Genomic DNA, 25,196 nt, shown 5'->3' with positions numbered 1-25,196 from the left:
AAAGCAGACGGTAATGTAGGAAAGAAAACACAACTTCCTCTCTCAGACCTGCTTTGGTTATTCCATCCCAGATATTTCCATCCTTACACGGGGAAAACCAATCCCTGTGAAAAATGAACATAATAATGTTCATTTTTCCACATTATTTAATTTCTATTAATCCCTTAAATTGTTTTTTTAAACTAAGCTCTGTGTAATCGCTCCCAAAATATTTGCAAAAAACAAACAATGAGTTTTTGTCTTAAATTATTGTGCTGGTATTTTTCTGAAAGGATGAGGAAAACAGCTAATTTGTCAGATAATTTGTCTCACTTAAGCTGCATGTGATTGTTTCTGTGTGCAGAATAACTCTGGTCCTTGCCTGTCCGATGGATCTGAAGAACTTTCCCATGGACGTCCAGACCTGCATCATGCAGCTAGAGAGCTGTGAGTATTCACACCCAGCGAAGCAGACGGATCAGTCAATCAATCACTGCGATGACAGGTCGAGAGAAGTGGTGAAGATTTCTCTGCAGCCTCTCCTTTCTCCAAACAGGCTGAGGGAAATCAGAGAAAGGACAAAGAGAGGCCGTCAGTATATCTCTGAAAGCTCAGTGAACGTACACTAATCAGCCACAACATGGAATCGGAGTCTGCAGCCGAAACCTCCCCCAGAGCCCTTTTCTCTCTGGGACACATCTAAAATACATTTCCTGAAAGGTAGTCAAAAGGCTGCATAGCAGGAATGATCCAATTTGAGCAGAATTTAAACCACCTGCAGACCAGTGCTCAACCTTGGTAGGGAAATTTTAGTTTGTGATGTGGAACCCTGTCGCTCTTATAGGGGACCTATTGAGCAAAATTAACATGTTTTTGTACGTCCATTTGGGTCTCAACTACTTCTAGCCAAACCATAAAAAATAAAAAAAAAACACCAAGCAATTTTTTGGTGTCTGGAAAATGAGGTGTTTCAAAAAACACCCGATTGTAAAGACAAAATGAACGCATACTAACAACCCAAGCAAAGCTCCAGGACGTTTGGTCAGCTGCTAGAAAAGACAAGTATTTGCTTGTTGACTTGCCATTTAGCAACCACTTGTTACATTCTTGTTGTTTGTGCAGGAGGCTCGATTTCTGCTTTTGAAAATTGTACAGTTGAAATTGAATTGAAAATGTTTGCAATGATTTTCACATGTGAGTGTAAGTATGGAGTTGGGAGGGCGTGGCCAGCAGCAGCTTATTTGAACTTAAAGTGACAAGAGGCTCTAAAACAGCTCAATCTGAAAAGAGCTTAAAATAAGCAGAACTGAGCAGACTAACATCTCATTATCTAGGATGATTTCATGCAATAAAATGTAACCAACATAGTCCTATGTCACCTTTAAGCTCTCCTTCTTCAGACCGAGTCGGACACTTGGTAAAAAGGTGTGAAGTGTCCCGTTGGTAGAAATCATGATTTCATTGCTTATATTGATTATGACTACAGGAGGTAAACCTCTCTGTGGCTCATCAAGGTGCCTCAACATCGTCCTCCTCTTTCTAAGATAAAATGCCAAATGGTTCAGACATTCTGACCCACTGCTCTCTTCCCCAGTCGGCTACACTATGAATGACCTGATCTTCGAGTGGGACGAGAAGGGAGCCGTGCAGGTGGCCGACGGTCTGACGTTACCTCAGTTTATACTCAAAGAGGAGAAAGATCTGCGCTACTGCACCAAGCACTACAACACAGGTGAGTGGGGCAGAAAACTACTGATGGTTCTGTTTCTCCATCCTCCTCTTTTCCTTTATGAAATACACAAATGTGTTGGAATTGATCGTTTTATTTATTTATTTTTTTATTTCAGTTTGGGGAAATTAATGGAAAAAATATGTAAAATAAATTACAAAATAAAAATGTAATGATGATATGGATTAAAAACGAATAAGCAAAAAGAAAGGACAAATAAAAAAGAGCAAAATTAAAAATTTTCTCAACAAAAAAGTGCAGTGAAATTCTGCAACACAGAGAAATAAAAGGCGTATGGATTCGGTGACGGTGACAGACTGGGGGCTGCCGCCACGCTCTGTTTCTCTCTCCATGAGATGTGGCTGAAAACCATCTGTCCTGTCCAGCCCACGACTCCGACAAGCCGGAGAAAATCCAACAGATTCACAGATAAATATGTTTTAAAGCTGGCAGCTGAACAAAGACAGAACAGAGAGCTCATTGGTCGGGCCTGATCAGGGATGAAGCTCAGAGGGGACAGTCATTGGTTCACCTCCCATCACACTGAACTGTTTAATTTAATGCATTTTGAATATCCTGAAAAAAAAAACAAGAAATGTACACACAACAGAAAATATACAAATAAATCTAAAAATGTACTTTTGAACGTTTTGGGTTTCTAACAGCAGACAGTACTGTAATGTTTCTGGGTCAATATTTATCCAGATCATATTCTTGGACTTTGCGTTGGTTTTGTTTGGAAAACACTCATAAATCCTTGAAAGATATTGAGAAAAGCTTTCTGAAATTCCAAAAATAAAAATATGATATAGACAATGACTGATTAAAAACTTAAATTTCCATCTTGGATTCATTAGATGCAAACAGAACCACTTGTGGAAGCGTATCTTAATAGATTAGAAAAGGTAACTAATTTCTGTGATTCACTTCTAAAAGTGAAACTAATTTATTATGCGATACAAATATTCTACTCAAATATTCCTGTTAATTTTGATATTAAAAACCTACAGCCCATGAAAACAAAACTGAAGATCAATAAAAAGGAAAACGATTATTTTATACAGTAAAGTTATATTATGTTACACATTGATAGAGAAGCTTCATACTTGTCTCAATGACTCCCTCCAGCCCCTGTTTGATAGAAGCTCTCTTGAAAAGTGAGTGGAAGGAAAAAGTGAGACTTCAGAGCATCATGAAGAAATGCCCATTGAAGAGACTCACAAGGTGTGACTGCCGCTGCAGTCAGAGCTTTTGAATTTTCTGCTTTCATTAGCTGTGAGACAAATTCATAAAAGTTAACAGACATAAATGTTTGAGTTATACAACTTTCTGTGTAAGGTAAGGTTAGGTAATTTGATTTATATAGCACATTTTCAGCAACAAGGCAATTCAAAGTGTAATAAATTGATTTGGATTATTTGTTGGGCTGCACCTGCAAGTAGTTTTTTAATGTCTCCTTCACAACATTAAGGTTACAAATGTTTCTTTTTGTCCCCCTAAAGACAGTTTTATGCACAGCCACAAGGGTAAATAGTGAGCTTTCGGTTAATATTTTGTAGCGTTTTCCTTCAATACAACAGTGACTCGATAAAGTACATACAGAGCAGAGGGCAGAAAGAGCGAGCTCATTAGTAGAAGGTTGGTCGGTAGCACATTTATCAAGTAACATGTTGACATGAGCTGTTTGCTCTTACCACAACAGAGCGGAGTCTGATTTTCCTGCGTACCTGAAACCGTTCCTCTGTTTCCTTTCACTGCTTCACCGACATAAATTCCTCCAAAACTGTTTACCCCCGTTTTGCTGCTCTTCTGCATCCCTCGCATCTCATCCCAGGCCTGCTCCTCGGTGGCCGTTTGCTGTGTGTGACGACATGTTTGTGTGAGTTAGTGTCCAGGGTTGAGTGTGCACTCAGCTCACTGCTTCCTAATCAAGCATTAAGAGGGAATTAAGGTGTCGTTTCCCTCAGATTTATTAGCTGCAGTCTGTTGTGACTGAGGAAGAGGGAGTCTTTTCCCCGTATCCGTCTTTCTCCTTCAATCTGCCACTGACTGTTTCCGTTTTATTTCTTCCCATTCCTTCACTCACCTCCCATAACATCTCCCACATTATTCCCAACACACACACGCACACATATGGAAATCCCTGTTTGAAATACTAATTACGGTTTCTGCTGCATTGCAGGGGGCTTTTGTTCTGTGGCTGACAATATGTTTGGGGTGTGAAAAAAGTTGTTAACACCTAAACAGATCAGAGACATAATCCATTTTCTTGTGCATCGCTTCTATTTTCTTTGACATCCTCTTGAGCTGAAGTACAAACTACATCAGCAACATGTTTTCCTGCAAGGTGTTTCTGAAACAAATCATATTGTGCTGCTTTCGCACAAGTTGACAGCATTTAGGGTGGTTTAGAGCCATATAAAAGTGAATGATTGAATAAAGCTTTTGTATCTAGCCTGAGTTGTTTTGAGTAATCAACTCTTCTCCTACTCTTTTTCATTAGATGCATACACAGTAATTACTCTCTACAACTCTTAAAGAGAGCCTTCAGTTTCCAGTCTGACAGGACTCAGAGCAAATCGAGTTCAGTAGGCTGGACTTCAGCTGCTCATCTTGTGGCTTCCCACATGTTTAACTCAACCGGGTTATTATGACACGACATATAAAGCGACGTGTTTAATATATTACTGGTAAACAAGTTGCAGTTTTTCTATTTTGCATCTCCTTAAAGCCAAGAATTTGATTTAAGTTCGTCAGGATTTTAGAATTGATTGTACTATAATTTCTCTATCTTTCTTTATTTCATTTTAATATATTGTATCTTTGTGTCTTTTATATTATTTGGGTTTGAAGCACCTTGCAATTCATTTTATTCCTAGAAAGAGGTGTGCTTGCCTTACTTGTTTTTTTCCCCAATATTTTACAGTATTTTAAAATCATCTTATCACACAGAAAATGAATAATGTTATCCTAAAGTGCTTAAAAAATGTAAATATTTAGATTTGTGTTCCAATAAGCCTATTTTATATGGTAGTTTTTATTCTAGCTTTTGATGCATTAATGGAAAAGGGAACCTCATTTTACTTCTAAAATAACCTGGACAATTTTATGAATAAAAAACAAAAACAAGCAGATTTGTTCTGTTGGACATTAATGAGATAGTCACATCAACTCATTCTTTCTTAGAAAACATTTAGCTTTTGGTAGCACAATCAGGACCTGCATTTCCTATGAGTAATAACGTTTTAGCATGAACTTGTAGATATTTCTCTTCAAGTAATAATACAAAGTTAAAGTCACTTCATTAGCATCAGAGGTGGAGGCTTAACAAGTTGATTAGATAGACTGCTGATAGTCGGAGTGGATTTTAGATTTTCTTGTATTTTCTCATTGTGCAACAGTTTTGTTTTTGTTTTTGCAGTCTAGTCTTATAAAATACTACTTTATCTCAACAATGATTTTGAACTCATTCCAAAAAAGAAAGCAGCCCTCACAGTCTGTTTATACCTCTGCTGCTGTGGACGATAAATATGGTTTTTAAAATATGCACAGACATGTTCAGAGTGCAGTGTGAAGTTCAGTAGACACACACAGACCCACCAACAGTGAGATATGAGCTCGGCTGAATAATTTCAATCTTCTTATCAGATGGAAAATATGGACAGCACTTAAAAGCTCCCAAGTGTATCACAGCTATAAATCAACCTCATGAACTCTCCTCCTCCTTCCTCTTCCCTCGTTCCTTCTGCCTTTTAATGTCTCCATGCTCCTCTCATCTCTTTTCTCTCTTTGGTTTTCCCTTGAATCTTCTGCCTCTCCCTTCTTCTCCGGGTTTCAAGGGTTAACTCTTAACTGATGGGGCTACCCTCCATTGATCCTCTTTGATTAAATGGATTGTCAGCCATCTTGCTCTCTGGCTATCTTGCAGTTTATTATGGGACCCATTGCTCATTACATTACCGAGAAAGACTGAGGGACATTAGCGCTGCAGCAGTACTGCAATGTAAATAAGCCTGCTGCAGCGTAGGTCGATTAAAATATCATTGCAGATTTTCTTTATGCGCGTTGTTTATCTGTGAAACCTCTTTTTTCTCATAAATGTCTACAACTGACAGCATGTGTTCAGTGATTTAAAACTAAACTAAAACACAATTAGGACAATTAGTTTGCAGAAAACAAATGATGTTAAAGTCTGGATGGAAAATGCTATTTGGAAGCAGCATATGTTTTTAAACATCAATCAATAAGTCAATCAAGTTTATTTGCATAGCACATTTCAGCAACAAGGCGTGTGTGTTTACATCATAAACACACACACACACACGCAAAATACAAAATTGTACATTATCCCCACAAAGTCTAACCTACTGGATATGGTGGATGTGTACTTGTATGAGTTATTAAGTACAATGTATTTATGGGAAGGTATTTTAATAAGTGAACCTGTTATTTTTTTACAAGTTACTTTAAATCATAAGGTGTTAAAGGTTTTAAAAAGAATAACATTTTACTTTCTAACTGATGGAGTTCTTTCTGTTTTTGTTTTTTGTGTCCTCAAATTACTCAAATGAGTAATTCCCTAACACTAGAAAATGTTTTTAAAACTTTGACATACTTGTTGCTCATCACATGAAAGGACTAAGTGGACAGTAGTGCCCTAGTACTTCAGAGTTCCCAGCATTTTTAGTTGACTGCATACTGTAGCTACTATCAGCATTCACCAAAATGCATCTCTAAAGCAGTTTTTAAGTCAAAATTTCTGAGTTCTAAAACAGAAAAAGAAAGAAAGCAAGAAAAATCAACTGGAACATTCCCTGAAGCCTGGATCGAAGCCTAAATGTCTGAAAACAACTACAATCTATAAAATCCAATATGGCTGCTGGATGTTTAAAATGTAGTGAAGGTTAAAGACATTAAATATTTATTTGAACTGCTATTCATTTGGTTTCTGTTGGACTGCCCTCACACATGTTGTACTGTGAAATGTTAGACAACATGTATCCCTAATTCTTGAATTTTTGAAATTTTAAAAAACACTTTGTCATTTTGTGCTTCTACTAATAATTAGCATTGTCATGTGGAGCAATTAGAACATCCCAGTAGATTTAATGACTTGCAACTAGATTATGAGTTTTGGATTCCATGCCAAATTGCGTACAACATATTTCTGGGTAATGTATGAATAATGTTATCGCTGCAAAATTGTTGCTACTTATTGTCTTAACTGATTTGTTTTAATATAACTAATTGGTCTCCTTTTTGTAGAGGTAGTTGGACTCTAGAAGAGGTTTATTGTCGATCAAATTAAGTTGAATGTTTTATGATACTTTCAGAAAATCAGTTACATTCAGCCATAGAGCAGTAACCTGAAAAAAACCCAACACTTTTTACGTTTTACAGCTGCTTGGGAGAATGTTTCACGTTTCTTCTGTTAGCCTGTTTCTGTATGTGATCCCATACTGACTTCGTGTTGTTAAGATCAGAACTCCTTGGGCTGCACTATCTGTTGCACAAATCTTTGTTCTTTAGGTAGAGAACAGGAATCTTGACTCTGTTGGTGTATTTTGGGTCAAAACTCTGAGGCTTCTGAAGAAACGGAGGGATTAGGTGAAGCTGAAATTCCTGACTTTGTTCGCCATGAGCTCTGAGACAACAACATGCTGCGAGCACAAGCATCAATCACTTCTTTAACCCACACAGCCTCAGGCCTGGGAGTGCCTGTGGCACTCTGCAGCACAAAGGCACAAAACGCCTTTTGTGTTTCTGCTGAAATAATACACTCATCTTATATCCACCCAATCAAATGAAATATATAGCATTATATAATTAAAGCGTGCCAATACACTGGATTCAAAATTAATTAATTTAATCTGAACTATTCAATATCAAAATCATTACATATTCATATGGTATGTGCTGATTTCAGTCACAGTTTGGTTTCTGATCAGTTTCTTACCCGAACAATCTCTATCAGCACATTACCTCTGTCTCTAACTTTACTCACTAGTTTTGCTCTGAAGGTTTACAGCATCACAAAGGGAAAACTGATTGTTTAAAATAGAGAGTGTTTATAATATTAGTGGTTGTTGAAGACACTTGGGGCATGTCGAGACCTCCCAGTCGCTTAATGTTTACAGGTGCAAAGCCACAGCTGGATATTCCTTAGTTTTGTCCTGATTACTACGCACTGCTTCTGAACTGTAACCTGCTCTCTGCTTGGAGATTTGTTAAATAAAATCTCTCCATAAGAAATTGAAGGTGTTCATACAAATCAATTATCTCCTGGCATGCACTGCTAGAAGACCAAGATGTCTTCCAAATCTCCCAATTCTTTAAGGCTGCATTTAATAATCTGTGTTTTTCTGCTTCAGGTAAATTCACCTGCATCGAGGCTCGTTTCCACCTGGAGCGTCAGATGGGTTATTACCTGATCCAGATGTACATCCCATCGCTGCTCATCGTCATCCTGTCCTGGGTCTCCTTCTGGATCAACATGGACGCAGCGCCTGCCCGCGTTGGTCTGGGAATCACCACGGTGCTGACCATGACCACGCAGAGCTCAGGCTCCAGAGCCTCTCTGCCCAAGGTGCAAAGAAATCAGACTCATTTCTACACCTGTTCAGACTCTTACTGATGCATAGAGTGGCATTAACTGAATGACATAAAACGCACTTGATGAGTTACAGTGAAGGGCGAAAGGAAATCATCAAATAAACAAAAACCGTTTTAAAGCCCCTCGGTCTTTTTCAAATGGAAGTGGAGCAAATATGAGCCTGTCTGATTCCAGGGAAGATGCAATTCAAACACACTCACTCTAAGTTTGTTTACATTTGGAGCTTTGTGCGCTCTGGAAACCAAACTAGTGAACCGTGATTCCTCTGCAGTTCAGCTGTCATAGTAATAATCACGCACCACAGCTGAGTGTACATGCGGCTCAGTCACACACTCGCAGGCAAATCAGTGTGACTGCTATCAAACACACCTACACATGACGTACTGCATCGAGTCAGGCTGGAGGGAAATGGAGGTGGAAGCGAAGAACATTTACAAGAAAGGTGGGCAGTTTTTTCTTTCAAGGATTTCACCAAAAACAGCAGAGGCACACGGTGCCGATGTTCATCCATCCACCTGCTGCGTTCTGGGGACAAATCCGGGAGGGAAACTAGACAGTCCTCTCCCCATCAACACCATCCTGTTTCTCATGAGAGATCGATAGATTGCCCACAAAGTTCAAGATAAATTCTTCTGGGCCCATTCTCTGTTCAGTCTGCTTTAACTGAACTCTAGTTTATTTGTTTAGAAAGTCTGGTTTGTTGGAGGATGTGTGAACGCGCAATCAAGCTCTGATGTGGACAAAAAATGCTAACTCTGGTTTGATTGAAGTGAATTTTTGCAGAATGCAAATATATATTTGGAGGCAAGTGGACCAGAAACCACTCCAAAAGCTAGAGGCGAACTATAGTGCAAAGTATTCTGGGTAAATACAACCAAAACAAATGTGAGATTCTAACACAACAGCAAAAAATAGCTAATGTTTTTTTGTTGTTTTTTTTACCAAAGACAAAAGAGAAATCTTACAACCTCTCAAATTTGACGCCACTCCATTTTTGTTTACATTACGTGAAAAAGGAAGTTGTGCTCACGTCTTCTTCAGAGATATTCATGATGATTCCTTCGGTTGTTCTTCATGCAGCGCCACCACAGGCGAGGGATGGAACAGGTTTCTCAAAGGGTTTGGATCGTTTGATACAGTGCAGTGTGAAAGCAAACCGCACCATCTGAAAATTTAACAATTGTTGCAGTTTTGGTCACCAGTCGAACCGAGTCTACCAGACTGTCGGGTGTGAAGACATCCTCTGGTTCTCTTCCCACTGTGACATGCCTGGAAAACCTCCAAACAGAAGAATGTCCAGAGGAATCAAATGACTCAACCACTTTATCTGGCTCCTTTTAGATGCAGAAAGGCAGTGGCTCTATCCCAAGATCTCAGTAAATAGACATTTGCTTTTCGGTTTAGCTCCTTCTTCATCACTGCAGACTGAAGCAATGTTCTCAACACTGTAGGAACAGCTTCAATCAGTCCTTTCACCAAGGACCACGGGGATATGGAGCTACTGTGAGTCTAATAATGCAAAATGAATCCACCTTTATTTGAACTTAAAAAATGTTTGAGTTCTTTTAAGTTCAAATATGTGTATATTAACATCTAAACAATTATTTATTCATTTATTGTGAAATTATAGTGCTGCACTGAATAATCTAGATTTTTTTTTACACGTCTTTACCATTAGTGAGAGTAAGTCTGATGAGAATGGCCTGTTTCCCGTTACGTTGCTGCTTTATGCCTGAATGATTGTCAAGCTGAGGTGTCCCTCAGCTGTTCAAAGATAAATGTTTTCCTATCACTGTCGCAAGGTGAACTTCCTGACGGTGTGTGTGCAAAAGATCCAAAGTCATAATTTAATTAGATTTTATATAGGTGATTGTGTTTTCTTTGTGTTTGACTCAAGGCTTCACAAAGTGATCAGAGTAGAGATAAAGAGGTAAAATGACAGGACAGGGTGTAAATTAATTAGACAGACAGACTTCGTTTAGCTCCTGTCTGACCAAGTCTGATATTTCATGTATGAAAAATGGATAGTGAACCATAAAAAGCAGAGCCAAAAAGGCCAGGGCCTCAAAACAAAAACTCAGACACAAGGCTCTGTTTATTTATTCTAATTCTATCTGATGATTTTTTTCTTTGTTTTTTTCTCGACCGCCTGCAGGTGTCCTATGTGAAAGCCATTGATATCTGGATGGCCGTCTGTCTGCTGTTTGTCTTTTCGGCCTTGTTGGAATACGCCGCCGTGAACTTTATCGCCCGCCAGCACAAGGAGCTGCTGCGCTTCAGACGGAGACGACGACACATGAAGGTAAACGCTTCTGACTTTTTCTCCAAGGACAGGACTGATCCTGCTGTGTGTCAACTGAAAAATCAGTTGGACTTTATTTAAATTTTAGATTTCATCCTGTGGAGTTTGGTTGCCTGAAACAAAGAATCAGTTTAATTCATGAGGTGTTTTAGTCATGTGAAACGGAGAAAAAAAAAACCCTCTCTTCTTCTCCATGCTCAAGTCGTCTGAAAACATTCAGGTCCTCGCTTGATCCTGGCTTTGTGCAGTACTTATTATTGTCTTGTAGAGAAACGAGCCATCAATGTTTCATAGGCCGAGCTCCGACTGAAGCCTGAGCCGAGCTGCACAGCAAAGAGCTTGTTGTGAATTCACAAACATAGAAAAAATATTTTTTTTTAAATCCTTCTAGTTCTAGAAATGCAGCAAAAGTCCACCCAAAGGTCTTTTTTATTTTTAAAAAGCCATTCTCAAACATTTTAAAATATATCCTATTAAAATATTAAATAATATGATCATCTAATATTTATTCTCTGTCAGCCTAGCTAATTAACGGACGCCCATTAACAAAATAAGAAATTAGAAAAGCTATACTGTAATTATAAAAGGGATAAACTGTTCAATCAGTAATGGCTCTCCAGTGCTGCACTTTAAATATAAAGACACAAAGACGCTCAATAAAAATATGAATAATTCAAAGTGCAGTAAATAACAAAATAACAAAGAGTGTTTATGGTGCATAAACACTCTTAGTAGATGAAACATTGTGGCTGTAAACATTGATCTTATTTTGCAATTTGGATTTTTATTGATTGTTTGGAGAATCCAAGCAACCAGCAGCTATAAAAACAAAACTACAAATTTAATATAGATTATGAATGCTTAAGAAGAATGTGATGAATGCAAAAAAACTGACATTTTATTTTCAGTCACTTCTCTGATCATTGATATGCTATATGTCACATAAGCCGCCTTTATCTTCCTCAGTTTTGGAAGCAATAAATCTTATAAACTACTTTAACTTTTAATGACTGTCAAAATGCTCAAGAACGTTAAATCAGATAACATGAAGTCTCATTAAAAAGTTTAGACTCCATAGTTATTAATTTTCATTATAGCCGTGTAGATGCGTATAAACACAATGACCTCTGCCCCCTTGTCTTTAGAGGATTTTCTTTTTCTAAATTTATTGTCATTTCTTTTACTTTGTTTCGACTCTGCAGTATTTAATCTGTGCATTCTGTTTGGCTGGTTGGATTTATCAGTGCAGGCGGCTGTATCGAGTAAGGAGTAAAGCTGTCAGGCCTGCAGGGAATATTGATGCGCTTGCCGATTGTGAAGCTGGCAGACATTGTGGGGAGCAGGGCAAAAAAAAAAAAAACCTCAACCACAAGAGAAGAAACAATGCACCTGCACTTTAAAACAAAACAAAAAAAATCCATGCAGCTTGGATTTGTGTTTGTGTGAAAAGGAGATGGAGATTTGCGTCTTCAGAGCCGGTGAACATGCTTACATTTCTAAGTGCTGTTGTGTAATTTGGTGTCAAAGGGGCATGTATTCGCATTTGATTTAACTTAAGTTACTCAATTCAGTCTGACATCTCGGATGCGAGCATCACGTTTTCATGAATTTATGAGGACACGGTATACAGAAGCCCAGAAAGGTGACAGCTAAATTAGGAAGCCACATTTCAGAATTGGGATTAAGGCGGGATTATGTCTAGGTATATGTTGACTGTGTCATTTAATATTATCATATCCATGCATTTTCACTTCATCCTCCATTATTTTACCGGTTGAGGAAATTTCAATTTGGTTTAAGCTTTTGATCAAACAGCTGAATCCAGATTCAAATCTTTTCACAAAAGCTTCTGCAAACCAGAGAATTGTGTCTCAGAAAATCTAGAATTCAAAATTGAATCCAATTTTGAATTTGCTAAGTGCTGTAGTTTTAAGCAGCACTTCATCAGATGAGGCCGTAAACACCCAAATATCATTTAAAACACTCATTTTGTCTTTTAACAAAATAAGATTAGAGGTTTTAAAGAACATGAATTTGTTTAATTCTAGCATTTATTAATTTCTGTTTTGAAAGCATTTCAGAGCTAGAGCTACTGATTGTTACACAGCAATACTATGAAGTTTTATCATTTTATGACTTTATTCTAGTAATTTTATTTTCTTCGTTTTCTTAGCATGGCCTTAATACTCCATTGTAAACAAAAGAGAGTGTTGAAAGCAGTGACGTTGTGATATTTTTTAATTTATTCAGCCCTACTTTTAAATAATTGTCATTTAGTGAAGTCAAAGGAAAAGTGTCTGTTTCTAGAGAACATGCTGTTGTTCCTAGTGATTACAACTTGAGTGGACATCTTCATAATAATTAAAAGCAGACTTTGACATGTTCCTATAAAATAGACATGAGGAGCTCAGAGAGGCAGTGGGACAGAGAGTTGGCAGGGGTGAGAAATATGATAATATAAAAATCTATTAATCCTTAATCCCATTTTTGTTATTCCCAATCCCCTGAGCCCTGACGACAGGTGAAGTGGTGGATTAAACAGTCCGACTGCCGCTGCACTTTCAGGGAGAATCAGACAGAAAACCTCTCTGTGTGTTTTTACGTCTGTCTCGGGTCTCTCGACCGGCTCTCACCTCAACAGTAGGAGCAGTGGGACCGTGGGCTTGGATCCGACAAACATCTGGCATGTTTGTCGTTTTTTTTCTTCCTCTTTTCGTGGTTGATGGTGAAAGCAGGAGGTGAATCCAGGCTGTTGCTGTGTTACATAATAAGGACATTTGTCTGTTCAGATGAGGCCAACATGTGAGTGACTTCACAGCTGAAAACATTTTGGTTGATGACAAATTCTCTGCAATTTGATTGCTAAGCTCATATTAATAAATAGGTGAGTTAAGGTTCGTGTTTCTTATATAATATTTTGTTAATCAAATGGGGCTGTGTCATGTTACTCTGCAGGATTTGGGTTATTTTGACATTTATTGTATGCCATAAAATACACAGAAATTCTCTTATCCTTTTTGACACACTTTCCTCCATTTAGTTTTTTTGTCTGATTTTCAGTTTTTATACTGAAAAAAACTGTCTTTAGCCTATATTTTGCTTAAAAAATATAAATATAATGTTGCCATGGCAGCAGCAGAGAATGCCATCACAGTCCTTATATTCCAGCAGCTTGCAATGCAAAACCTCCACATGTGCAAACAGTAAGGAGCTTTTCAACTTCTCCATGTAAACTGTTTGAAACCAGGGCTTCAAGGAACTCCGAAAACACACGGAGGATAGAGGGTATTTGCATTTGAAGCAGGACTTTGCATAATTTTACGGAGATGGAGAAATTCATCATTCAAAACATTTGTCAAATTCAGCTCCTCTGGTCTTTTCGCTCTATTTCAAGTGTAGTTTAATAAAAAAATAATAATAATAATAAAAAAAGGGAGACTATGATGATGATCTGATATAAAAATGATGAGCATCCTCAATAAGATGTTGAGCAGTAATCCTGGAGCTGTGAAATAAATCTGGTGATGGTGAAAACCCCGTCTCTGACACAGCGAGGGAGAGAAAGACAGACAGTCGTTCGGCGTCACGTTCTTAATTAACCTCCCGGGCCAGTCCTTCTAATGTGAGTCTAATGTGATCCATTAGGGACGACTATCAGTCAGGTTTCAGCTCAAAGGACAGCGTCACTGCAGCATATAGAAACCAGCAGTTTGGGGAAATCAAAGCCCAAGCATGCAGAAACTGTCAAATGTGTAGAAGAAAGAGCAGAGGAGGAAGGGAAGGCATGTTTTCCTGGAAAATAAACACCTCCAACAAGGGTTTAAGCTGCCTGATCCTTCCCCTCCTCACAGCTGGAGGAGGCAATCACTCTGAGTTTTCATTGAGATTCCTCTCAATGATGACCCTTCAGCATTGTGTAATTGAAGTAGTCTTCAGAGAAAGCAACTCCTGCTCCTCCTTTTGACTCTGTTTGAGGCTTTAAGAAAAGACAGTGACAGGGGACTTGAACCAATTTCAGGTCAAATCTGCAGCGGTGAAATGAAAAATGGTAGTAAAGGGTGAAGTAATAAACTTCAACTAAGACGAGCCGGCTTTTTAATCAGTACTCTGGGCTGGCTGAAGCTTTGATTAAATTGCTACTGGGATAAACTCTTCATGATGTATTTATTGCGCATAATAGAGGGAGCAATATGGATTCAAAGTATGTCACAAAATATGAAGAAAAAAATGTCGTAATCATATTTAGTATAACACATAAAAAAATTAGGGACACCAACAGTTAATTTATATTAAAACAATAAATTTAATTATAACAGTCAGCTTTTAGTCAGCATAGCATAGACACAAAAATGCACTAAAATGCTGCACAACAGCAACGAGATCCAATAAGAACGGTAAGAGGAACATCAATAAATAAAAGTAGCATAGCAACTGTGAGTATTTGTGGAATAGTATAAAACATACTAACTCATTTTAAGATGTCACGCTATTTTCATCAGATGTAGAGTAGATTCATATCTATTAAAGCACTTTAATGTCAAGATAAATTATTTCATGAAAGTCATGGCAAAGGCAAAGAAAATTCCAGAGTTTTGTGTGTTTGCTGTGGCTCTAGGGTGTAGAAATGTACTTTATTTTTCACAAGCTTCATCTATATTGCATAAAAATGACAGTGTGGTCTGCAGTTATGTGTATGTTGTATATTTGTTTTTATCATACATTTCAGGTGAAATTAAATTTTGCAAGGTAAAGAGCCAATAGAAATTCCAGAGGGTGAACTTTCCCCTACATTATTTTGGGATTTGGGTTTTAAACACAGCATAGAGTTTGCTCTCTTTGGAAGGAATACAAAAATCCTTAACCTCCTCACATAATCTTCAAAACAATTTGTTTCATTTGTCTTTTAATCCACAAAAATCATTTTATTTTAAGCTCTGAAAGAGAGCGCAGCAGTAGTACGGCCATCTTCACTTGGAAAAACTGTTGTAAAGAAGTAATTTACCCTCCTAATAGCCAGAAATATCAGATATTTTCACTTTTTGCAATTTTACACATGTTCATGATAAGTTTTTGATTAGCTTAGTTTTGCTTTAATCTAGTTTTAAACTCTACTTTTAATGGCTGTTTGGTTCAAGTTGTAGCATTTAAAACTGTTTGCTTAGATTGATGAAGAAATTTATTTTCCATTGCACCTTATTAAAAAGCCAAAAATAAATTTGTGTCTTTCCAAATCTTTGAAATTATATTCCATCTTCTGCATAAATCTAAAAATGATCTCACAGAATACAAATAATCTGTTGTGTTGTGCTTGTTTCCCGTCTTTCCAGGAAACAGTGATGTTCAGTTTGTGCTGATTGCAGCTTGGGCCAATAAATACCCATTACGGCTGCAGACTCATTTGAATTGGAGATGAATGCTAATGTACCATTTCCCTCAGCAGACAGAAGCCAGAGGTTGGTGGGTATTGGGTTATTTGTCCATTCTGAACAGGGCTTGAACTTCAGTTTGACCGTGTGGGGGCCAAAGTTGGCAACAGTCATGTTTAACCTTCATCTTGTGGAGACTGGCAGTGACACTGATCCAGTTCAGACTCCTTTGTGGTTCAGGTCAGTGCTTTAAAGGGGAAGCATTATGTAAAATCAGTTTAGTTTTACATCTTACTATAATGTTATTCCCTCATCAAAAGCGTACCTGGAGTGTTGCTTAGATTTTTTTCATGCATGTTTGAGAAATCCTTTGATCTCCTGTGGCAACCATTCAGCTGTCCAAAACACCTGGTGTCCAAAACGCCTTTCAGACGCAGCTCCTCCTCTGAGCTGAAGTTTCCAAGCATCCCCCAATCAGCTCCTTCAAACTAGCCAGCAGCAATTAGCAAAGATGGTGGAACTGCGCATCCAATGAACTCATTACAGGAGCTACTTCTCAGTGAAATGCTGGTAAAAATTGAATTAAAGGGTTAATGGAGGACTTCCTGAAGGTGGAGTTTCAGAAAGAGCAGGAGTTTTAAAGAGACATATTTGATACTTTAGGATTTTTATAACAGGTTGTTATAAAAGTTACTTGATTATGTTATAAAACGGCACTATGTGCCTGGAAAACACATAGTACTGCCCCTTTAAGAGCATCGTCTTGGTAGATTTACAGGAAAATGGCTTGCAATTGTGACAGACATTGACAGTAACAGCTCATTATTTCCTTTTCGATGGATTTATTATTTATGGGAAGTCTCATGGTGACTCTCGGCCAGGTTAGGAGGGATTTACAGACAGAATCAGTACATCAGCGTGACAGATTTGGATTGTGAATTTACCTGAACATTTCCCCGTGGAGGATTTATTTACTGCTGTGGTAACATCAACAGTTCGTCTGCATATTGTCGAAAATCTAAAAGACCTGACTGAACGATGTCCTCGAGCGTTTTGTGGCTTTAATGCACCCACCTGCAAAGTGCACTCTGCAGCAGCGAGCGCTTGAAGAGAAATCAAAGGGACAGACAACTAGGTCTGATTTCTGGAAGGAACAGTCGGGCTTTTTTTGGGAGACTGTCAGTCCAGATAAAATGCGTCTGCTTCTGATGGCTTGGCTTGAATTGGCAGATATGTAATTCAGAATTCATGCTTCAGTGCCGCTGTCCCTGCCTTGACATAAATCCACTGCTGCACCTCAGCTCGTATTTCAGTGTTGAACGTGAGCCTGTCGCTGCGATGCAGGTAGCTGCAGCAGATGAAGTGGTCCCCGTTGTGCTGATTTCTGTGGTTTCTACCCTGCTGCTTCATTGATTTGTTAGTGGCACTGATAGTCCAGAGAGAGAGAGAGAACGGGCCGGAGCAGGAGAAGTCGGACTGAGGCTGTCTGCTTCAGAAGGCTGTCTAATTAGAAAGACGGAGCAAGAGGGCATCAAACGAACAGATACTGCAGCCCCGAGAGAACAAAAAGGCAGCACGGCCCCCTCTGTGCGCGGAGGCAGAGTGACACCCCCCCCTGCTGGGAGTGCAAAGCAACTGTGCAGGGATCAGATCAATAACGCTGCTCTTCCTTGACAGATCGGGCCGCCTGGCAGCAGCTCGCGTGTTTAATGCAGACAAGCTCTCCCTACTGAACGAGAGAGTGATCTTCTTCAGGAATCAAAGAGAAGTCGAACATGACTGCCTCTCACCTCCACTTCAATCACAACTGTCTTTACTTGCAGAATCAGTGCTATTATTGCAGGCAATGCCCAGAATGCAAATGTGCATTTTAACACCAGGATAGGTTTTGACTAAAATACATAACTTTATGAGAGTTATCTACTGGATATTAAAAATAATAGCGTAATAGATTACAGCATAAACAGCTGCATTTAATATCAAGATTTCTGAATCACACAGTCTTATAACTCTTTGAGAGAAAGACAAACACATCTGATTCAAATGTCTGAATTGCCACCTGAAAACTAGCCTGGTAGAAATCAGCCCCTTGTCCTACACTTTGCTTCGTCCAGAGGTTTCTGGACTCTCGGCTGTGGGGACAATATTCCATCCTGGAGGTGTGAATTTCGTTGAGGTTTTAAATTTTACCCAATTTCTAACATTTGCCCATGACGTATGTAATGCACCAGTTCGACAAGAAATTACCTGCGCTGTAAACATCTGTCTGCCACTAAGTTTTATTATCAGAAATTTTATTTTTACTATTTTCGCCACTGTTTATTCCACAAGCGCATCAATAAATTTCAGTAAATTTGAATATACGATCAACAGTAGTTACTGTGTGCAGTTTAGTGATATAAATCACACTTCTTTAGATAAGGGACGTCCTGAAGAAGCCAATTTTAAATGGGAATGATTTTCAAAGAAGTATTTGTGTTTATTTGGCACAATGTTTGCTGTGTGATACACTCATAGCCATACAGATGCCAAAAAAGGTTAAATAAATAGTTGTTCATGGTCATTTTTATTGTTATTACGATAGTACTACAAAATGTGGAGATAAAATTCAAAGTTCACATCGCCCAGAGTTTAAAGAGTCACATCTGACTTTTGCCTCACAAATGAGTCATCTTTAGTTTTAGCTACTAAAGATGGCTGTCCTCACTGACTTTCTCCTGTCCAACGTGAGAGACTGGAACAATCTGGAGAAACTTTGTCTCCCGTATCAGGCTCCGCTTTCAGTTCACTGTCCTCTGTGAAAAGAGCTGCGGGTTCAAAGAAGTGGTCAGTGGAAAGTGACCACAGAAGCCATCGCAGTGTTTGAAAATGACATCCTCTCAGTAGGGAACCTCACTTCCTGATTGATCGGCTATAATCGTCTTGTTAGCTGCGATTAGGTGGGGGGATGCTGTACATGCTGGTTTGCTCAAACTGCCTTGATCTCTCCGGCTGTTCGGCAGCTCAGAGAACAAAGGCAGATAAGAGCGCGCAGAGATTAAGAGGCTTGCCGAGCGGTGGGAGTGAAATCAGCCTCCAGACTGACAGGTCGGCAGTCAACTGGTGTGAAACACTCCTGCGGTCTCCAAATTAAACAGGTGTTTAACTGTTGCAGAGGGCATTGCTGTTATCAGGAACACTTTCTGCACTACTTTCTACTTTATTTTCTACAACTCAGTTTTACCCAAATAACGTCCATATATAATGAAACCTATCTCCTGCATTTCAAACCTGACAGTGTCTTGCATAAGTAAGCAAACATGAACTTATGCTACCGTTAATACCGCAGCTGAAGTGTTTGAAAATGACAGGTGAATCTCTTAAAATGGGAATCTTTGGCCTTATTCTTCAAAACGTCTTTGATTGCATATCATCCAAACATTTTAACGTTGTAGTGTGAGGAGATGAACTCACACCAACCAGCTGTAAATGTTGAGCAAGCTCTGCACCGGCGCTATCACAGTTCTGAACCTCCCAACTTGCAGTTCTTGATGATTGAGAAAACTGTTCTTTCTCAATCAGAAATTCTTTGCATCAGAATCTCCTGAAAGTGAGATTTTGATGCAAAGAAATGCAGGTTGCACACTTTTACTTAGAACTGACCATTTTTAAAGTTGACAATAATACGTTTATATCAAATCCTGAATTGACGGTTTTGATCTTTCAGCAGGATTCTTCACCTGCTCTTATGACATCACATTAAATCAGCTGACGGTATTATTTTCAGGAACTTAATCAGCCACTAAATTGAATTCTTGTGAGAATTTTTTTCTTGCATTAGCCCTTTACATGGCATCTGATGCTTTGATTTTAAAGCCACCCAGTGACCATCAGAGGAATTCCCTCATAGAAGACTTTTATATCAGCTTCATGATTAAAAGTTGTTAACTTTGTTAATCTTGTAGGTTGTACACACTGCTATTGTGTAAGTGGAAGGTGGATCCATATAAATACTTTAAACATCCACCCTGTTTAAAGTATTTACCTTTCTCCAGGCTAAGTTCTTGATGTATGAGGGTGAAGAAGACTCAGTGAGTTGAATTCATGAATTTCATTTATTAATACCAAAACACAGCTGGTCCATTTCTCATGCTACCTTTAGGAGCTAGCAGGACAAAATGGCATCAAGCAACAGTTGGTGATCCCATTTGTTAGCTTCTATCTAAGCTACACCCTAAAGAGAGCGTTCCCTAATATGTCATATCCTTTAACCCTAGCTTTCAAGGTCTTTCTTAACATGTCATTTCCTTTAGCTTTATCTACAAGAGATAAAAGAAAAACACTGAATTATTTATTCTCAACACCCCCTTTACCGACCCTGCAAAGATGAGAGGGTGTAGATGATGGATGGATGACTTTAGATGTTTCTGTGTTGACTCATCTTTGTAAAATTCATTGTTTTCAGAAAATATAGGCGAAAACGTAACCCCCACTTCAGCTACTTCAAGCTTCAGTGAGCACTAAATTGATGTTAAATTTGGAATTAACGTTTCGTACACGCAGCTGAAAGGATTGTGGCGTCCCTGGATGATGTTCAGATCTGATGGAGGAACAGAAAGACGGGAGAGGAGAGAAAAAGAACAGCGCAGCAGATCATGTGGATAATCATTCCAGGTCAGCGGCTTGATGAGCCAGAGACATTAACACAGCTCCGCTTCATGCAGGCAGAGACTCCAGTGGAAACCAAAAGAGAGAACAGGAAAAGCAGTGGATGATGCATAGAGCAGTACATTATAACCATATGTAGAGATCTGAGCAGCCAGACTTTGATTCGCGTCAGCAACTCAGAAACGTCTCCTGAGCTGCAGAATAGGCATTCTTGGAAACTCCATAAGCATTCCAGGACTTCATCCCCCCTCTGATGCATCTCGTGGTTTCAGTGACCTTCATCTAACTAATTCAATTTGCTTTGACACCAGAATGAATGAACCTTAATGACACAGGTTAATCTGCATTTATGGAATCGCTTCATCCAGTCCACCTATTCTCAGATAGTTTCCATCTAGCATTGATTACATAATAATCACATCATTGCAATCTCTTTGCTTTTTCTTCTTATAAAAGAAACAGTTTTCAACTTGTCCTCTTGATGTTGTAATTTTGTGTCACCTATTTGCTAATTCTTTTAAAGTGCATCTTTTTGAAGGATTTCGCAATTTATACTTCACATTTAAGGTAATCAGAGTCTTTAGGGATTTAGGATTAATAATCTGACTTCTTGTTTACCTGGGGAATAAAAATTACTTGACACAGTGGCTTCTCTCGCTCTCTTTCTCTTCCTTGGGAAAGACAATAGGACATACCTAGACATATGTGTTCTTCATAAATTCAGAAATTATGTAAAAAAAAAAAAATCTTCATCTAAACTTGCCCACATTCAAATGAATCATTACCCTTCATGTCCACTGTTAAGTATGTCAGAGGATTTGTTATGCTGTGGGCTTGGTTCTCTTTTAGAGCAGGCAAAACACTTAAAAATGCAACTTTGGTTGTTAGTTTTTTCAGCAGGACAATGATCCAAAGCATATTACTAAAAATTAAATTAAATTGCAGCACGTTAATTATAACCTGTCTCCAAATTCTCAGCAACAGTGAAAATACATCCTCCTCCCACACAGATTGAGAATTGAGTCTGTTGAACTGCAGATAAAGACAAATTAGATTCAAATAGCAGAATGGTGTCTGTCTGGATGCATCCTAGTTGTGCTTGCCTATCATATTTTCACTAATTAAAAAAAAAAAAGTCAGACATTTATGTCAGCATTTCAAACAAAATGACAGTCATCTCTTTACACATTTTTTACACATTTTTTAAATAACATTTAAGGATATTCAAATATTGTCAGTTGCACAGAATCCACTGAGTGTTGAAACATTTGCCCTGAAACATCTTAAAAAGCTTCAAATGGCCTGAATTGACATGAGAGGGAGATGGAGGACAAGAACAAAGAGTTTGAAGGACGGTCGGAGATGAATTTACCAGACTAAAGACCAGCAAAGGCGAGCTTAAAACATATTCTTTTCCTCATCACTCATCTGGAAACGCTTGCAGAGGGAAATGATGAAGCAGGAAAAGGAATCCCTCCTCCCGGCTGCTTCAGCAGAGACTGATTCCAGCACTAGTTGTGGCTGACGCGTCCTCCGAGTCGTGTTTTATGCAAATGCAGGTCTCTGAAACAAGAATCCAAGGGTAATGTTTGCTGAGGAGACGGCGCAGGCCTGACACCATCCTCTCTCTGCTTCCAGCTAATCTGTTCGATTAATCACATCTGCGACGGCACGGATACAAATGCTTCAATCACGACCTGAAAGCATGACGGATGAGTGAGCAAAGAGGTTCTGTTGCCGTCTTCTTCCCTCCTCTTCCAGTCTATTTCTTTCTACTTTATCCTTTGTCCTGTTTTTGTAGCTTCTTGCAAAGACTTTTTTGCTCTCAAATGTTTTTATTAAACTGAACATATTTCATGTCTTTAAGTTGTTTTTTCTATTCACTATCTAAACTAATAAACTTTTTAGAAGACCAAGGGGAGAACAGAATAAGAAATGACGTTTTTTTATATTAGTGTAAGTATATCTTTTATTTTATTCACACTTAGTTTTTTTTTTTTGAGACAAAAGGATAATAAAACTCAATTTATTGCCAGATTACCAGCTATATTTGAGTAGCAAGCATCATGGTCAACATACAACCTCATAACCACAGATTTTAACCAGTTGCATTTTCTACATTATAAATCCATGTAATGAAATATGTTAGATGCATATTTAAATCTACTTAAACCTACTTCACAAGATATAAGACAAACATTTTATTCCTGACAGTAAATGTACTTTTGTTGTGTAATAATAGTGTGGCATTCGAGAAGTAATTCTATTTCTCTGTAGGTCTTGTTGTGCTGTTTTGATTTCAGTTAGTACAATTATATAATTTGTTGGGTCCTTTTTACTTATCTGTCCTTAATGGACACTTTTTAGGTATCCCATGGCTGTACCAGACTGGATGCTCATGTTCAAGGGGAATTCATAAAGGCGCTGGAAACCTTCCTCAGAGATTTTGGTCCGTATTGATATGATGGCATCACACAGTTAATGCAGATTTGTCAGCTGCACATCTATGATGCAACAATCCCTCTCCAACATATCTGAAACATTTTCTATCAAACCGAAATGTTGTAACTCTGGAGGCCATGGTGGCTACACAAAACTCATTGTTCATTTCAAGGAACCAGTTTGTGGTGAGTTGGCCTTTGTGACATGGCAACTTTTCAGAAGACTGTGGTCATAAAGGGATGAATGTAGCCAGCAACAGTTGATATTAGGAGGCTTAAAGTGTGTCAAGAGAATATCCCCACCATCCTGGAAAAGATGGGATCAGTGCTTTGTTGTTTACACCTGAATGCTGAAGAACTGAGACTCACTGAACCAGACTAAGTTTGCAGCACATTATTGGCTTATTTTGCTGAGACCGTGTGAACTGTAGCCTCAATTTCCTGAGTTAGCTTACAGGAGTGGAACACAGTGTGTTTTTCTAATGCTGATTCGACATGTTGGGCATTCAAAAAATGGTATTCGACATACCTTAGTTGTAGAAACTTGTTCTTTTGGAGTTATTGTTGGTTTTCTATAATCTGAAACCACCCTGCCAAATCTTTTTTGATCTCAGCAAGACATATTTGCAGACAAACTGTCACTCATTGTATATATTTCAGCATGTATTGTACATTCCCTGTAAACTCAAAAGATGGCCGTGTGTGGAAATTCCAGTAGATCATCAATTTCTGAAGTTATTACACCAACCAATCTGAAATCTAAATACCATTCGATATTAAAAGTCATGCAAATCTCCTTTTATTCACATCCTGACGCTCAGTTTAAATTTCAGAAAGTCACATTCATCACATTTAGTTGGCTAAATGCACCTCATAAAACATAAGTTGAATGTAGATTTAGAGATATTCAAACCATAAGCTTTTCTCAGGACCTGGTTGGCGGTCGCATCAAAGTATTTATATTATTAGAGGTGGCTTTTCACCCAACGAGTTCAGGGTGTATCCTACCTTTTGGCCAATCGCTGCTGGAGATGAGCAACACTCTGAGCATAAACATTTGAGAGATGAATAGACTGTTTTTTTGGGGGGTTTTTGCAACAGAATGTGCAGAAATAAATCATTGGTATGATTAAAATATAGACCTTGAAAGTGCATAAATTCATGTAATGACAAGACTTTTCATCTTTTGTTGCGAACCAGAAAAAAACAGAAAAGCAAAGTGAGATTTTTCCAAAGCATTTATCACCACAGTGATTTACTCCTTCCATCTATTCTCCCATGTACTGTTTATGGTCCTTTCTATGTTAATGGAGATATTTTACAATGGCTCACGTGAGCCACCCTTTGTTTTTTTTTTTCTTTTCTGGCATTAACAGAGCGTCTGTGTCCGCTTAGGAGTGCATGCACGCTCCTTCTTCCTCTCTTATTGTTCTTCACTGCCTCTTTTCATTCTTTTCTTCTCCTCCACCTCCTCCTTCTCTCTCGACAGTTCTTCTCATTGCGCCTCCTCCTCACGTCCCTCCACCCTCCACATTAATCACATGGCAGGGAGAATAAAGCGGAGCATCTGTAATAGTTTCGCAGCGTCACTGAAGGACGGGCAGAGGTCGGCTAGCGTCGCGGCTAATGCGTAGACTCCATGTGTATGCGCGTGCATGTGTGTGTGTGTGTGTGTGTGTGTGTGTGTGCGTTGGTATACGTGGTTTAGCCTGCCTTTTGACCTGAATACGCACTTACGTTACGCGGACCTAAGGGTAATACAAGGACAATGCTGATGTCCTCATAAATCAAGGAGTGTATTTAAAATTTTGAGTATCTAAACAACACTTTTTCTCATAAATCTAAAGTTTTATAGCAACTATGCCAGTTTTTGCATGATGTGGACCATATATTTGTACTTTTCAGTGAATAAACRGCGTGATATCTCACTTTCTTTAATTGTCCTTTTATACCATGTGACCTGAGATTTGTGTATTCCAGTGTATAACACAGCGCTGCCTGATTTMAAGCGGYGGTGTGTATGAATTGYACTTTTAYACACATTTTCCATACACTACGCGCGCTTTTAGCCGGTCATCATCTGATTGGCTGAAAAAAACTTGTGGGCGTGTCTGATTAC

The 25,196-nt window shown here is 38.6% G+C and overlaps 1 protein-coding gene across 4 annotated transcripts in view; it reads left to right on the top strand.

Moving 5' to 3' along the window:
- The window catches only part of glra1 (glycine receptor, alpha 1), a 122,407-nt gene that overhangs the window by 83,511 nt on the left and 13,700 nt on the right, over positions 1 to 25,196 (top strand). For all 4 annotated transcript variants that reach the window (XM_008420834.2, XM_008420837.2, XM_008420836.2 and 1 more), the window contains 4 exons: positions 344 to 426; positions 1,574 to 1,711; positions 8,080 to 8,294; positions 10,477 to 10,623. In XM_008420834.2, coding sequence (XP_008419056.1) covers positions 344 to 426; positions 1,574 to 1,711; positions 8,080 to 8,294; positions 10,477 to 10,623 — 583 coding nt within the window. The remainder of the gene's footprint in view (positions 1 to 343; positions 427 to 1,573; positions 1,712 to 8,079; positions 8,295 to 10,476; positions 10,624 to 25,196) is intronic.

This window comes from Poecilia reticulata, linkage group LG10 (assembly GCF_000633615.1).
Source record: "Poecilia reticulata strain Guanapo linkage group LG10, Guppy_female_1.0+MT, whole genome shotgun sequence".
Taxonomy (NCBI): domain Eukaryota; kingdom Metazoa; phylum Chordata; class Actinopteri; order Cyprinodontiformes; family Poeciliidae; genus Poecilia; species Poecilia reticulata.
Note: the sequence above shows the minus strand (reverse complement) of the source record. Positions and strands in the feature narration are given on the sequence as shown.